Source organism: Culex quinquefasciatus, chromosome 3 (assembly GCF_015732765.1).
Source record: "Culex quinquefasciatus strain JHB chromosome 3, VPISU_Cqui_1.0_pri_paternal, whole genome shotgun sequence".
Lineage (NCBI taxonomy): Eukaryota > Metazoa > Arthropoda > Insecta > Diptera > Culicidae > Culex > Culex quinquefasciatus.
In genome coordinates, this window is record NC_051863.1 from 193,390,278 (window position 1) to 193,405,412 (window position 15,135).

At 36.6% G+C, this 15,135-nt stretch overlaps 1 protein-coding gene across 3 annotated transcripts in view; it reads right to left on the minus strand.

The window, feature by feature from the left end:
- Window positions 1-652: 652 nt before the first annotated feature.
- The window catches only part of LOC6030992 (neurotrophin 1), a 48,640-nt gene continuing 34,157 nt past the window's right edge, over window positions 653-15,135 (minus strand). For all 3 annotated transcript variants that reach the window (XM_038264064.1, XM_038264063.1, XM_001841793.2), the window contains exons 4-6: window positions 8,816-8,956; window positions 8,598-8,753; window positions 653-2,259 (exon numbers count right to left, since the gene is read on the minus strand). In XM_038264064.1, coding sequence (XP_038119992.1) covers window positions 1,056-2,259; window positions 8,598-8,753; window positions 8,816-8,956 — 1,501 coding nt within the window. In that variant the 3' untranslated portion in view covers window positions 653-1,055. The remainder of the gene's footprint in view (window positions 2,260-8,597; window positions 8,754-8,815; window positions 8,957-15,135) is intronic.

Consider the following 15,135-nt stretch of genomic DNA (forward strand, 5'->3'; position numbering starts at 1 on the left):
CAAATCACAAAAAAAACATTTATGTTTCGTTGTCTTATTTTGTCCATAACCAACTCTAAAATGATTTAGATTTTATAAATCCAAGATGGCGACCAAAAAAGCGATGATGAAATAATAAAAAAAAATGCTTTTGTCAATTTAAACGGCAATCAAATATTCAAATTTGATTAATTTGGGGTCGCAAAACTCGATTTTGATCTTAAAAGGAAGAAAATAAAAAAATGACAAAAAATCTTCCCGTGATTCGATTATAAAACTCCCACTTAAACCTTCGGATCATTGAACTCCGGATAATCGAAACTTCGGATAATCGAATCTGGACTGTACAGCTTTCAGGCCTTTGATGGTTAAACTCCATCCTTGAAACAGATTGAGTTGTGGCCGAATTTCAAACCTACAAAATTAAACATACTTATTACAGAACAATGAAAACTGAATAGTTTATGAAAAGCAAAACATTATTCCAATGTTTTAAAATATCGATTGAAAATTGTGTTACAAAATGTTGAAAGATAGTTGTTTTCCCACAATTCATGAAATTAGAAAACCTTTACTGGGGGAACAATAAGCAAAAAAAAAGTCCTAATTTGTAGTTAAACCTCAACATTCATGGATTTCGGATTGTTAAAAATAAATCTGAAAACGACACTCGTATATTTTAGAATCACAGCGATTTTTATTCACCTGTCACAAAAACAAAGCAAAACCGGCTTTTCGTTGATTGTCGTTTCGTTATCAATTAGTTTAGTTCATAAATAACATTAAAATTTAACGTAACACTAGTTTTGGGGCCTTAACAAACTAAAAGAAGAAGCTTTCGAAGACAGGGGATTGTGGGAGAAGATAAAAGTTGAACCCATATTTTTTTCAAAAGCAAAAAGGTAGGGTTCCCTCTCAATAAATATTGTACAAGGAGTATAACTTCAGGCTGCATCTGAGAAGAGAGCTGCTGCTGAGAGAGCCGCGAAAGCTTTTAGCTGAACTGAGCAAGAAATGTTTCACTGGGGCTTGAGCTTTTTATCCCACTCACTTTTGAGCGCTTGGGGTGAGTAACTTCAGACCGGTATCCTCATTGGTCGCTGCTGCTGCTGCTGTGACTGCTGGTGGTGCAGGACGGGCTTCCAACTGTTGAGGGACGTCGAAGAGTGACTGCCGGAGCCACCTCCGGAGTTGATGAGGGACGTCCCGATGCGGTCGATCGGCTCGGATGGGTCCAGGTCGGGGATGACCTCCGGCTCGCCGAAGAAGTCGATGATCGGATGGTAGTTGTAGTTGATCCGCTGGTGGCCGTTGGTCGAGGCCGCGGGCGTCGTGGACGTTACCGTGGACGAAATTGGCGGAAGAAAGGGCGGCGTTTTGACGGTTCCTGTCGCCGAACTTGACTGTTGCTGGTGGAGTTGTGGTATCCGGTAGTTGGGGATCTTTTCTTTCTTGTTGTTGTTGTTGGTGGAGGTCGTCGTGGGGGGAGTTGTGTACCGTTTGCGGAGTTTCTCGGTGGCTTGCGTTGGGGGGAGTCGGTCCTGTTTGGGCGGAGGCATCACCTGGACCTGGTTGATTCGGATGTCTGTCTCGGCGATGTTCTGGTCAACGTTGATTTGCTTGCGGATGGGGAGTCGGTTCTGTCGGTTGGGCGAAGGTTGAACCTGGGCTGTCCTCTTGAGCGAGTTGTCGTTGGTGAAGTGAGGTCCCCGTTTGAATGGCACGTGGAAGCTGACATCATTTGGAGGTGGGCTCAGATACGAGTCCAGCACTGGCGAGGTCATGTAGTTTGGCAGATTTGTCTTTTTCGGAAGTCCGAACTTTGGTCTCTCAAATCGGTTCTTCGGCAGATGTGCCTGCGGTGGGCCATTCGGTGGAATCAAGTGGGTATTTTCCTGGAACTTTTGCTGCGGCTTCAACCGCTGGAATCCGTTCGAGTACTGGTAGGCAATATTTTCATCCACATTTTCCGGCCCGTCGTGCTGGTGATCAAACTTCAACGTGCTGTACTGCGTGTGCCTCACGTGTGTATTACTCGCAGAAATCGTTGGATCTTCATAAGATGCGTCACTCTTGCCTTCGTAATCGTTGTGGCCGTTGAACGGTGGGAACACCTCCCGGTAGCCATCGATGTGACACGAGCAGCACGTTGGCACCTTGAAAATGTCCACGTGCAGACCGCGGGCCGTGTCCCAGCTGAGCAGTCGGTGGTAGTTGTAGATCTGGACGCAACGCGACCGGAAGTTGTCAGTCAGGTAAGTGCAGCTGTCCTGGGGAGTTCTGTGGGAGAAAATTTTAGTTTTGAGATTTATTTTATAATTAAAAAAATTGAGTATAACGCTTGAATGAAAAATAACTTCATTTGATGCAAAGTTTGAATAAATTGGCAAATTATTGCAAAATATTATAAATGATCTTAGACCAGATGAACATATTCTCAAGTTTTTTTTCTAGATAAAGATGAAGAACTCTTCAGGTTGCAAATGTCCAATAATGATTTATGGTTTGAACTACTTTAAAAAATGTGTTTTTGCCCAAATTCTTGTTTAGACCAGTTTTGAACACGCTGTGATAGCACCATGTTTTCTACGGGAATGTTTAAGCAAAATTTCTCAAATTTAACGCACCTGTTTTGGTTTAAAAAAAATAGTGGAAAATAAAAATGATGAAAATCAAAATGTAAAAATTAAGGTATTTCCATTCAAATTTCCTTCAAAATGCAATGCGCAAAGTGTTGACGCAACCAATCGCTCCCAAATTTTGGGTAGTGGGTAGGGTAGAAGGGGCCCAAAAGCAACCGAAAAAACATGTTTTTAAATATCCACCATCTCAAGCCACCCTAGTACTCATAGTCCCATCAATATTTTTATAAGAAATTTCTTTTGAAATTTTGATCTCTAATGTGTATCTATTAATGCATTACTATTGCATTAAATATTTAGCTATATATTAGGCTGTTCTGAATTTGTCAACAAAATTTATGACTTGACCTCTCTGAAAATTTATAGAAAATCTCCAGCAACATGACTCTTTTTCGTTCAAATTGAAAGGAAAGGAAAGGAATGAACTGTGAACTGTGTCAGTCACTGAAACATGAAGGGATCAGATCTCCCTAGAAGCACTTTTCAAAAGATTGGTTATATAAATAGTAGGAAGTTTGATTGGACACTTGATTGCGTATGGAGTTTGAAGTTGATAAGTTTTTTGCATATTATGCACAAAAAATAATATTTTGGAAATAATAAGATTATTTTCTGCTAACTTTCTAAAGCATATGGGTAATTCTCTACCAACTCACACGAAATCGGAAAAGTTGCCCCGACCCCTCTTCGATTTGCGTGAAACTTTGTCCTAAGGGGTAACTTTTGTCCCTCATCACGAATTCGAGGTCCGTTTTTTGATATCTCGTGACGGAGGGGCGGTACGACCCCTTCCATTTTTGAACATGCGAAAAAAGAGGTGTTTTTCAATAATTTGCAGCCTGAAACGGTGATGAGATAAATTTGGTGTCAAAGGGACTTTTATGTAAAATTAGACGCCCGATTTGATGGCGTACTCAGAATTCCGAAAAAACGTATTTTTCATCGAAAAAAACACTAAAAAAGTTTTAAAAATTCTCCCATTTTCCGTTACTCGACTGTAAAAAATTTTGGAACATGTCATTTTATGGGAAATTTAATGTACTTTTCGAATCTACATTGTCCCAGAAGGGTCATTTTTTCATTTAGAACAAAATTTTTTATTTTAAAATTTCGTGTTTTTTCTAACTTTGCAGGGTTGTTTTTTAGAGTGTAACAATGTTGTACAAAGTTGTAGAGCAGACAATTACAAAAATTTTGATATATAGACATAAGGGGTTTGCTTATAAACATCACAAGTTATCGCGATTTTACGAAAAAAAGTTTTGAAAAAGTTACTTTTTGCGTTTCTCTTTGTTTCGTCGTCCGTGTCTGTCGCGGGTGACCATGAACGGCCATGATCGATGACGACCAACTTTTTTAAAACTTTTTTTCGTAAAATCGTGATAACTTGTGATGTTTATAAGCAAACCCCTTATGTATATATATCAAAAATTTTGTAATTGTCTGCTCTACAACTTTGTAGAACATTGTTACACTCTAAAAAATAACCCTGCAAAGTTAGAAAAAACACGAAATTTTAAAATGAAAAATTTTGTTCTAAATGAAAAATGACCCTTCTGGGACAATGTAGATTCGAAAAGTACATTAAATTTCCCATAAAATGACATGTTCCAAAATTTTACAGTCGAGTAACGGAAAATGGGAGAATTTTAAAACTTTTTAGTGTTTTTTCGATGAAAATACGTTTTTCGGAATTCTGAGTACGCCATCAAATCGGGCGTCTAATTTTACATAAAAGTCCCTTTGACACCAAATTTCTATCTCATCACCGTTTCAGGCTGCAAATTATTGAAAAACACCTCTTTTTCGCATGTTCAAAAATGGAAGGGTCGTACCGCCCTCCGTCACGAGATATCAAAAAACGGACCTCGGATTCGTGATCAGGGACAAAAGTTACCCCTTAGGACAAAGTTTCACGCAAATCGAAGAGGGGTCGGGGCAACTGCTGTGTGAGTTGGCGGAGAATTACCCATATTTGTTTTTTCATTGTCACTGACAATCTTCGATCCTTTTCCCATGTTTAAATAAAATTAACAGAAAATTGTCTCATTCTTAGAATTTTACTTTCGAGATAGTTTAGATTTCTATACATAAAAAGTCATTTTTTAGGAAAAAAATTTTTGGCATTAAATCGAAATTCGATTTGTATTTAAATAAATGCAATGAAATTGATATGAAAATTGGCAACATTATCAGTGTTGAGTAGTTCTCTAGGATTTCGGTCATTCGTTTTTTTTGTATTTTTTAATCCGACTGAAACTTTTTTGCTGCCTTCGGTATGCCCAAAGAAGCCATTTTGCATCATTAGTTTGTCCATATAATTTTCCATACAAATTTCGCAGCTGTTCATACAAAAATGATGTATGAAAATTCAAAAATCTGTATCTTTTGAATGAATTTTTGATCGATTTGTGTCTTCGGCAAAATTGTAGGTATGAATACGGACTACACTGGAAAAAATGATACGGTAAAATTTGGTGATTATTTTATTTAACTTTTTATCACTAAAATTTGATTGGCAAAAAAACACTATTTTTATTTTTTTATTTTTGATATGTTTTAGAGGACATAAAATGCCAACTTTTCAGAAATTTCCAGGTTGTGCAAAAAATCATTGACCGAGTTATGCATTTTTTAATCAATACTTATTTTTTCAAAAAATCGAAATATTGATCGCAAAATTTTTTCAACTTCATTTTTCGATGTAAAATCAACTTTGTAATCAAAAAGTACCTTAGTAAAATTTTGATAAAGTGCACCGTTTTCAAGTTAAATCCATATTTAGGTGACTTTTTTGAAAATAGTTGCAGTTTTTATTTTTTTAAATAAGTGCACATGTTTGCACACTTTTGAAAAAAATATTTTTGAAAAGCTGAGAAAATTTTCTATATTTTGCTTCTTCGCACTTTGTTGATACGACCTTTAGTTGCTGAGATATTGCAATGCAAAGGTTTAAAAACAGGAAAATTGATGTTTTCTAAGTCTCACCCAAACAGCCCACCATTTTTTAATGACGATATCTCAGCAACTAATGGTCCGATTTTCAATATTAATATATGAAACATTTGTGAAATTTTCCGATCTTTTCGAAAACATTATTTCCAAAATTTTCAAATCAAGACTAACATTTCAAAAGGGCCAAACATTCAATATTACGACCTTTTAAAATGTTAGTCTTGATTTGAAAATTTTGAAAATAATGTTTTCGAAAAGATCGGAAAATTTCACAAATGTTTCATATATTAATATTGAAAATCGGACCATTAGTTGCTGAGATATCGTCATTAAAAAATGGTGGGCTGTTTGGGTGAGACTTAGAAAACATCAATTTTCCTGTTTTTAAACCTTTGCATTGCAATATCTCAGCAACTAAAGGTCGTATCATCAAAGTCCGAAGAAGCAAAATATAGAGAATTTTCTCAGCTTTTCAAAAATATTTTTCCAAAGGTGTGCAAACATGTGCACTTATTTAAAAAAATTAAAAAATGCGACTATTTTCGAAAAAGTCACCTAAATATGGATTTAACTCGAAAACGGTGCACTTTATCAAAATTTCACGTTAGTACTTTTTGATTGCAAATTTGATTTTACATCGAAAAATGAAGTTGAAAAAATTTTGCGATCAATATTTCGATTTTTTGAAAAAATCAGTATTGATTAAAAAATTCATAACTCGGTCAATAATTTTTTGCACAACCTGGAAATTTCTGAAAAGTTGGCATTTTATGTCCTTTAAAACATATCAAAAATAAAAAAATAAAAATAGTGTTTTTTGCAAATAAAATTTTAGTGATAAAAGTTAAATAAAAATCACCCAATTTTTTTACCGTGTATCATTTTTTCCAGTGTAGTCCGTATTCATACCTACAACTTTGCCGAAGACAAGAAATCGATCAAAAAATTCATTCAAAAGATACAGATTTTTGAATTTTCATACATCATTTTTGTATGGACAGCTGCCAAATTTGTATGGAAAATTATATGGACAAACTAATGATGCAAAATGGCTCCTTTGGGCATACCAAAGGCACCAAAAAAGTTTCAGTCGGATTAAAAAATACAAAAATTAAAATTGAAGAAAAAATACCGATTTCGTAGAGAATTGCTCTGTAACTATTTTTTTAAATTACCTGAAACTGTGTTGAACACACCACCCTCTTCAGAGCCCTGACATTAATTTGAACAAATATTGAACTGAAAAATTGCAAACAAATTTAACTGCATAAAAGTTCAACACTGAGTTGGAACTAAGCCTACATTATCCTGAAAGTTTGACGAATATTTTTATCAACAAAGGCTGTCATAAAACAATTGCTTAAAGACAGTCCAGACTCGGTAATCTGAAGCCTCGATTATCCGAAGTTTTGATTATCCGAAGTGATTTTTTTTCCGAAGCCGGACTGTATATTTAATTGTAATTATTTTAATAAGAAGTATCAAATAGGAACAGAGATTTTTAGATGGAAATAGTGGACAAAATACTTTGCAACTTGGAGCATCCAAATCCATCCAGTACATTCCAATTTTGATACTAAAGTATTAAATGATTGCATTGTGATCATTATATGGGCGAACTATTGATTCAGAAATGCTTTTTGGTCAAAGAAAATGTATTCAAAAGGTTCATTCACAAAAATCCCAAAAATAGACTTAAAAAAATGGAAAAGTAAGGTTTTAAACCTCAATGTATTTTTTTAAATTCAAATATTAAAAGCATTTTTAAGATTTTTGACGTTTTTGAACCTTCAAACTTTGTGTCCCGATTTGCCCCACTTCCCTTTGATCTAGATTGCTCATATTTTTGCCAGATGTCAGTTTTATATGAACAAACAATCCCTGAAAATTTAAGGCAGATTTGTGAGGTTGATGCGAGAAGGGTATGCTTTGCTCGTGGACTCGCTCTTAAAAGGTACATTCTTAACGAAAATTAAAAAAAAGGATTTAAAAAATGGCTTGATTTCTGGGAAAATAAGGTTCCAAATCTCATTGAAATTTTTTTAGTTCATAGATAAAAAGCAGGCTTAAACTGTTTCTAATCATTCAATTAGGTTCAAAGGCAATAAAAAGGAAAATGAAAACTTGCGACACATTAGCTAACTTAGTTCTGACCAACCTTTTAAGATATCGTTCCACAGATGACCAGTAAACATAACTTTGACGAATGTTTGGCCAAATATGTTAGCTTATGTTTAAAGAGTTAAAAGATAAAATTGATTTGAAACTTTTTCAAACTATCATCGAAGTTAAGCTTACTGGTCAGCTGAGCAATTATTCCATCAATGAAATTATAAAAAAAAAAGAAAAATTGAACCATGTTGGTTTGGCAGGCATGAACTAAACACTCCTTTTGATACGAGCTGTTGAAAAAGCTATTTTTCCATAATCAACGCCTCAAAATTTTTATGAGTTATTAAAAATTCTAAATGAGCCCTAAAGACATATACTTTGATTTACTTGCTTGATTTTCAAGTTTACTACACATGTCTTCCCACTATTAATTTCAATCTCCATTCTAAGCATTTATTTTTTATTTTTTTTAAAGCAGTTTTCTATCAAAATGTTTACCTCTACTGGCAAATACCTAGCGGGTAACTAGGTGGGCAAGCATACAAAATCCATGTAACAAACATATTTCCGGAACAACTTCGTGAAGATGTTTTGCCTAATGATGCCATCAAATTGGTGAAAGTTCGACACTTGTTACAAAAGCTATCGAACCATTTTGTTCCGACATGTTTTTTTTGTACTCCAAAAGCCCACTGATTTGTAAAGGCCCCCAATTATCTCACCCAATCAACTGTCACTCAAAACTTGTACTTGTAAGGTTCAACCCTCGCTAAACATGACCACACACAACACACGATTCACCCCGAACAGTACTATGCCTTCGAAACGCATGTTTGCTCGATGTTCCAACCCCCTTAATTCATTCAAACAACAACGAAAAAACGTGAACAACAGCAAACGGCAACTCACGTGCACTTCTCCAGCCGCAGCGTTTGCGTGTGCTCTCCGGTGTTGACGATGTACTTCCACTCGCCGGTGGCCGACCGCGCCTTCTGGGGCCGGGCGTACCGGATGATGCTGGGGCACATGCCGCCGCCGGTTTTGCTGGGGTCGTCCGAGCGTTTCCTAAAAAGCGGATTTGATGGTAAGCAAATTTGTTTCTTTGGATCTTTTCGATTGCGACAAACCTCAGCTTGGTGTTGATGTCCCCGTCGATCTCTTCCGGCTCGAACGCATTTTTGTCGAACTCGTTGCTCTTGTCGATGTATTCCGCCAGCAGGGCGCCCATGGCCGACTTGTGTCGCGTGATACTGTTCATGATTCTTGACCTGGGAAATTAAAAATGGGAAGGATTAAATCACACAGCAAGTTTCACAACCAACTTCCGGCTGTTATTATTTTCCCACTGACGCACGATTTAAACTAATTAGCCCTTTTCCCATCGCGCATCATCTTCGGTGAGGTTTTCCACGTGCAAAGCTATGACGCATCATCATCAGCAGCAGCGTGAAACTGGTGCACAAAGCAATACTCATTGCAAAGATTTGCACCGCCTTGTAACACACATGACGCGTAACGCGTCTTCGAACAGAAAGCACGTGAGAAGCATTACAATCATCATCTTCATTGACAGCTGAGCATTACGAGCATAACCGGGGAAAATCGATTGGAAAGCCCCCTTTTGCTGAGCAGTTGAGGTTACAATAAGTTTCGACGAAGTAATGGAACCATTCAGTGAAGATTTTGGTAGGTTGCTACTGCTGGTTGGCTCAATTGTAGTAAGACCTCCCGGAGTAAATCAATGTTTTTGAAAACATCATGCGAGATGCTGTTGAGTAATGCGGCAATTCGATCCACTTTGGATTGAGTGTTGATTGCGTGATGAAGAAGGTGGTAGGTATTGATATTTGAATTTAAAAAATGTGGTAAAAAATCAAAAGGAACAAGAATCGCAAAAAAATTACTAAATATTCCAATAAATTTTAAGACACCAATCGAAATGTTCAATTTTTAATATCTACAATCTTTCCGGAACTAAAAATACCTCCTCACCTCCTAAGAGAAATGTGCGAAAAACATATGTTGCACCTTCCTATTTTTCTCGAGCACCGTTTTAAAGTTTAAAATAACACCCCTCGAGGCAACAATTACAACCGCATCCATCAATGTATCTGATTACCATGAAAGAAGAGGTGCCCGGCGGCATATCGCAAACTTGTACTTAACCCTCAAGTGTCCAAGATAATCAATATGATTTTTGCTTGTGGTTTCATTCCTTTTCTAAAATGCTCTTTTGAATCTCCACAGACTTTTCTATTTGAAAAAAAAGTACTTGGAGGGTTAGTCCCAACCGAAGCAAACACTTGATTATTCACGCATTTCCTCCTCCCCTCGCACCCACTCCAAACAACACAAAAGCTCGCTCGTAGTAGGCGAGAGGGTGTGACCACCGCCCGCCCACACCTTTTCGGACGCAACTTCCTCCCCGCACAGCTTCTTCATTTCAATTACAAAGTCTTTTTTCCGTTTGTTCCACTCTTGAACACTTTGAGCCAAATGAAGCGGCAGTAACAACTCCGAAGTGGTGAAAGTAAACGCCCCAGCGCAGACACCTTTTTTTAAGTTTATGTATAAATATGTTTTTTTTTTTCACGAATTCATCGGTTGTGTGGCGAACGCGTCCGGAGTCCGGAAAGTCAATTGACGGCTCGGGCAAATTAAAATGTCGAATTTCAAAAGTCCGGGCGAAAGCCGACAAATTGGGCAGTCGGTGGCAAACGGATGGGGAAAACCGTTTTCGAGGCATCGTCAGCTGGTAATCGGAATCAATAGAAATCGATTTGATTCGAGTGATTTTTAATCTTTTTGATCAAACAATAAGTGCCGAAAGAGCTGGAAGCTTTGAACAATTTGGAATGAATATATGCTTGCAACTCTCAGTAATAATTGAGATTGTTTAGAAATAAAAATAATGTCAAAACTTGGACTAAAAATTATCACCTTTTATCATTTTAGAAGGTTTCGAACTTTTTATGTTGGCAAAGTAAAATTCTTTATCCAAATACCGGATGATGTGCAACGTCAAATATTAAAGCATGTGTGCAATTCTCTGAAACTTTGGACATTTTTTTTTTTTTTTTGCTTTTTTGATTTGGTTGTAACTTTGTGAGTACCGTAAACTGTTGTGATATTGATATCCCGGGGTGACTTTGATAGAAATTTTGGGAAATTTGGGCACTATTTTTGATGCATCAAATATAACTATCATTTATTTCCCTTCAATAATTAAACATATTTAAGTTAACATTTTATTTTTACACACTCTAAAATGCGCAAAATAACTTCTTTTTATTTTTTCAATATGCTTCGAAAATTGAAATCTTTTGATTTTGAGCGATAACACAAGACGGTCAATAAATGTCTAGATTTCTGGAAAGCATCAACTATACAGAAGCGTGGCTTACGGATACATAAAAAAGAAAAAAGTATTCAATTTTGTTAGCATCAACCGGAATTTTAAAATACTTTGACCCAAAAAGCTAGCCTGAAAATTAAAACTAATTTGGTTTAGTGAAGTTTAATTCAAGAAATTTACATTTTTTCTTCAATTTTATCCCAAAACCATATTCAAATCAGCCTATTCTTAAAGGTTTTGTTCCGGGAAACAACTAAGTAGATCATTGCAAAGTGGTAAGAATTGATCTCGAAAACATACAAGATGTAAGTTAATATGTGAGTTAAGGTTATTGAAACGATTTTCAATGCCAAAAGTGAAACATTACGATGCCTCTGTGATCTCTTGTACTAAGATAATATAATAGAGCACAGAGGCATCGAGTAGTGAAATTACCTGATCTTCGATTAAAGATTTTTTTAGAATATAGATTAAATATCAAATATTTCAGAAGTGTTTTTCGATGATTTAAAATGTTGAGCAAGTTTCGACGTTTTTGAAACATCTTAATCAGAATATTAGACGCTTTAATGTTGACTCTAAGAAAACCACATTTTCCTGTATACTTTTCCTCAGAGGTCACAGCAAACATAAATCCAACCTTAAAATTCTAGAATCAAATTTATAGGAAATTTTACAATCTTTTTGGACATAAAATTATGAAAAGAGTGAAGCTTGATCACAACCTACTCGTAAAAAAAATTGACGATGTTGTTGTGTTATGAAAATTCTTTGTTTTTTTTTTTTCAATTGTTGTTCACACTGCAAAATCCATGTTTATTTTTTGTGTTGACATATCCACAAAAAATAGAATTAGGGTTTTTTTGTGCCATTATTTTTTTGCATAAAAAATAGCTTGAAAATGGAATAATTATTTTAGGAGCTTAACTCTTTTTTCTAAATTGATATCTGACCAAAAATTTGCATCAAATCGATCAGAAAACCCATTTTACCTAGATACCGTCAACTGAGTCAATCGGGACTGCAATCTGAATAAAGACAGTGGGTTTTAGAGCACTTAAAAGCTAACAATTTGGAAATGGACGTGCCTATTTTGTTGCTCTGAATCTGGTCTAACTGAATCTAGCAAAAAAAGAACGAAATATTAAGCCAATACTTGGTTTAAACAGATATCCCATTTCACCAAATGTGTCTCGATTAGCCTCTGTTGACGGGACCGATTTTTGAATGTCTTTATATCTGCAGTCCACACTTGATTATCCTGATTCCTTTGTGGACCATCATTCAGTGAGGTACTCCTGGATTTTAGCTCCTGAAAAGTGCTTAAAAAGTGCAAAAATGCCTCAGGGCAAGAAAAAGAGGCGGTCCTCACCAGCAGGATCGGCAGATTTGAAGAAGCTAAAGAATGCCGAAGCGCTACCTGCAAAGCCAGGCAGTTTGAGCAAGGACGCTCAAAAATTGTCTGGAAACCAGTTCGCAACCCTCCCTGTGGACGTGAGCGAGAAGGAAGAATTTGAACCACGGGAAAAGTTGCCACCCATTTTTGTGAAAACATCGTCATCGGATTCGGTGCGAAAGTGGCTGACTGGGTTTATCAAATCTGGTACTTTACGAGCTTCTATTCGCTTGTGTGCTGATGGACTCAAAATTCTGCTACCTACCAGAAAGGATTACAACTACGTTCGGGATTTCCCGAACAACACAAAGATTGAATACTACAGCCATGACGATCCAGGTAAACGCCCCATGAAACAGGTCCTCCGATGCCTCTATGACATGGATGTGAGTGTGCTGAAAGAAGAGCTCAAAACTCTTAAGTTGAACGTGATCGAAGTCTTCAAGATGACGAGACACAACAAGGACATCAAGTATCGTGATCAACTGTACCTGGTTCATCTCGAGAGAGGATCGACAACGCCGTCTGAGCTGAAAGCAGTTCGGGCAATTTTCAACATCATCGTGACTTGGGAACGTTATCGCCCAGTGCAACGTGACGTGACACAGTGTTCGAATTGCTTGCAGTTTGGACATGGTGGAAGGAACTGTTTCATCAAGAGTCGTTGTGCAACCTGCGGAGGTGAGCACAAAACACAAGCTTGCGAAACAATCAACGAGAACATCGAAGCGAAATGCTTCAATTGCGGCGGCGACCATTCTACCAAGAATCGAAGCTGCCCAAAACGTGCTAAGTTTGTAAAAATTCGGCAGCAAGCGACGACGAGGCACCAACCAAATCGTCGCAAAACACCACCAACTTTCACGGACGTGGATTTTCCTGCTTTGGCGTCACCTGGAGCGGGATCTGCTCGAGTGGTTCCAAATCTGCAGCCATTGCCGTTGAATCAGCGGCAAAGAGTTGCAGAGCATACACAGCTAAAACAGTAGTAATCCAGCTGCGTGTAAAAGGCCAGGGTGTAAAATAAATATTGCATTATTTTATGCAATTTTATGTGATTTTACACCCTGAAATATGTAGCCCATCAGTATGGGAAACCTACTTGACCGAAATGACAAGCTCATATATGCGTTTATCCTTCCAGCTTTATATCGGTCTGATGGCCGAGTGGGCTAAGGCGTCAGTCCTTACTGATGGTGCTGGGTTTGAATCCCGTCGGTTGCAAATTTTTTTTTGTGTTTGAAAAAATTGTACATGCAGTGTGTAATATTAAGTGTTTATTTTGACGAAGGTGATGTGCATGCTTTTGCATGCGATTTTACCATCGGATTTTTTGCTGTGTACAACACCTCCAGTAGCGTGGTTCACGTTTCTATGAAAAAGACAAAAGTTGTTATTTTGTCTTGCATCAACCGGAATTTCGTTCTTTTATGTCCCCAGAAGCACTCTTGAAAATTTGAGTCCATTTGGTAAGGTCTAGGAGCTCCAGTTTTAATTTGAAATTTATATGGGATTTTGATTTATTTTCCATGGGAAACTATCTTTTTTTTCATTGTATTAGGATTTTTTTTTTATAAATCGATGAAATGACTTGATTCTTATAGTAGGAGATAGGTTTTGAACTGGGGAACAACTTTGTAGAACATACCAACATGCTAGGAAGTGACCCTTTAAAGATACAGATACTTTTAGATGATGGCTTTTGAAGGGGCCAGCCACCATCTAAAAGTATCTGTATCTTTAAAGGGTCACTTCCTAGCATGTTGGTATGTTCTACAAAGTTCCCCAGTTCAAAACCTATCTCCTACTATAAGAATCAAGTCATTTCATCGATTTATAAAAAAATCCTAATACAATGTAAAAAGATAGTTTCCCATGGAAAATAAATCAAAATCCCATATAAATTTCAAATTAAAACTGGAGCTCCTAGACCTTACCAAATGGACTCAAATTTTCAGGAGTGCTTCTGGGGACATAAAAGAACGAAATTCCGGTTGATGCAAGACAAAATAACAACTTTTGTCTTTTTCATAGAAACGTGAACCACGCTAACCTCCAGGCTTCAGTCAGCAACCGAGGGAAAACCAACCAACATCATCGGGTGAAGGCAGTAGTGACCTGTTTTCACCACAAGAACTTCTGAACATTTTCATCGAGATGACAACAACTTTGCGTGGGTGCAAAACTCACCAGGAACAAGTAAGAACTCTTGGAGCATTCATCTTAAAATACAGTTCGTAGTTTACTCGTTCTAGTGATTTTGAATATTTCAATGGATTTATTTTTTTAGTTTTAGGTTAGGATTAGCTGTTAAAGTGATTTTTTTTTCTTTTTTTACCCAAATGTATTCAATTCAATGCAATAATGTAAAACAATTTGAAGCAAATAAATAAATGTGATCAGTTAATAATAAAACGAAAAATACAACAAAGATGAAGAGCATTAGGCCATACCACTTAACATGTAAAAGAAATGTAATTATTATAAGAATGTTCAATAAAGACATATTTAATTTCAAAAAATTCAAATTTCACTTGATTATCCGAGGCCTCGATAATGCGAAGTTTCGATTATCCGAAGGATTCTTTGAAACTTCGTAAAATCAAATCATGGAGTGCTTGATTGCTTGTTTCATTATCAAATGTATTTCGCAATATTTTATCACCGCCATCTTGGGTTTAGTATTTTCAAATCAC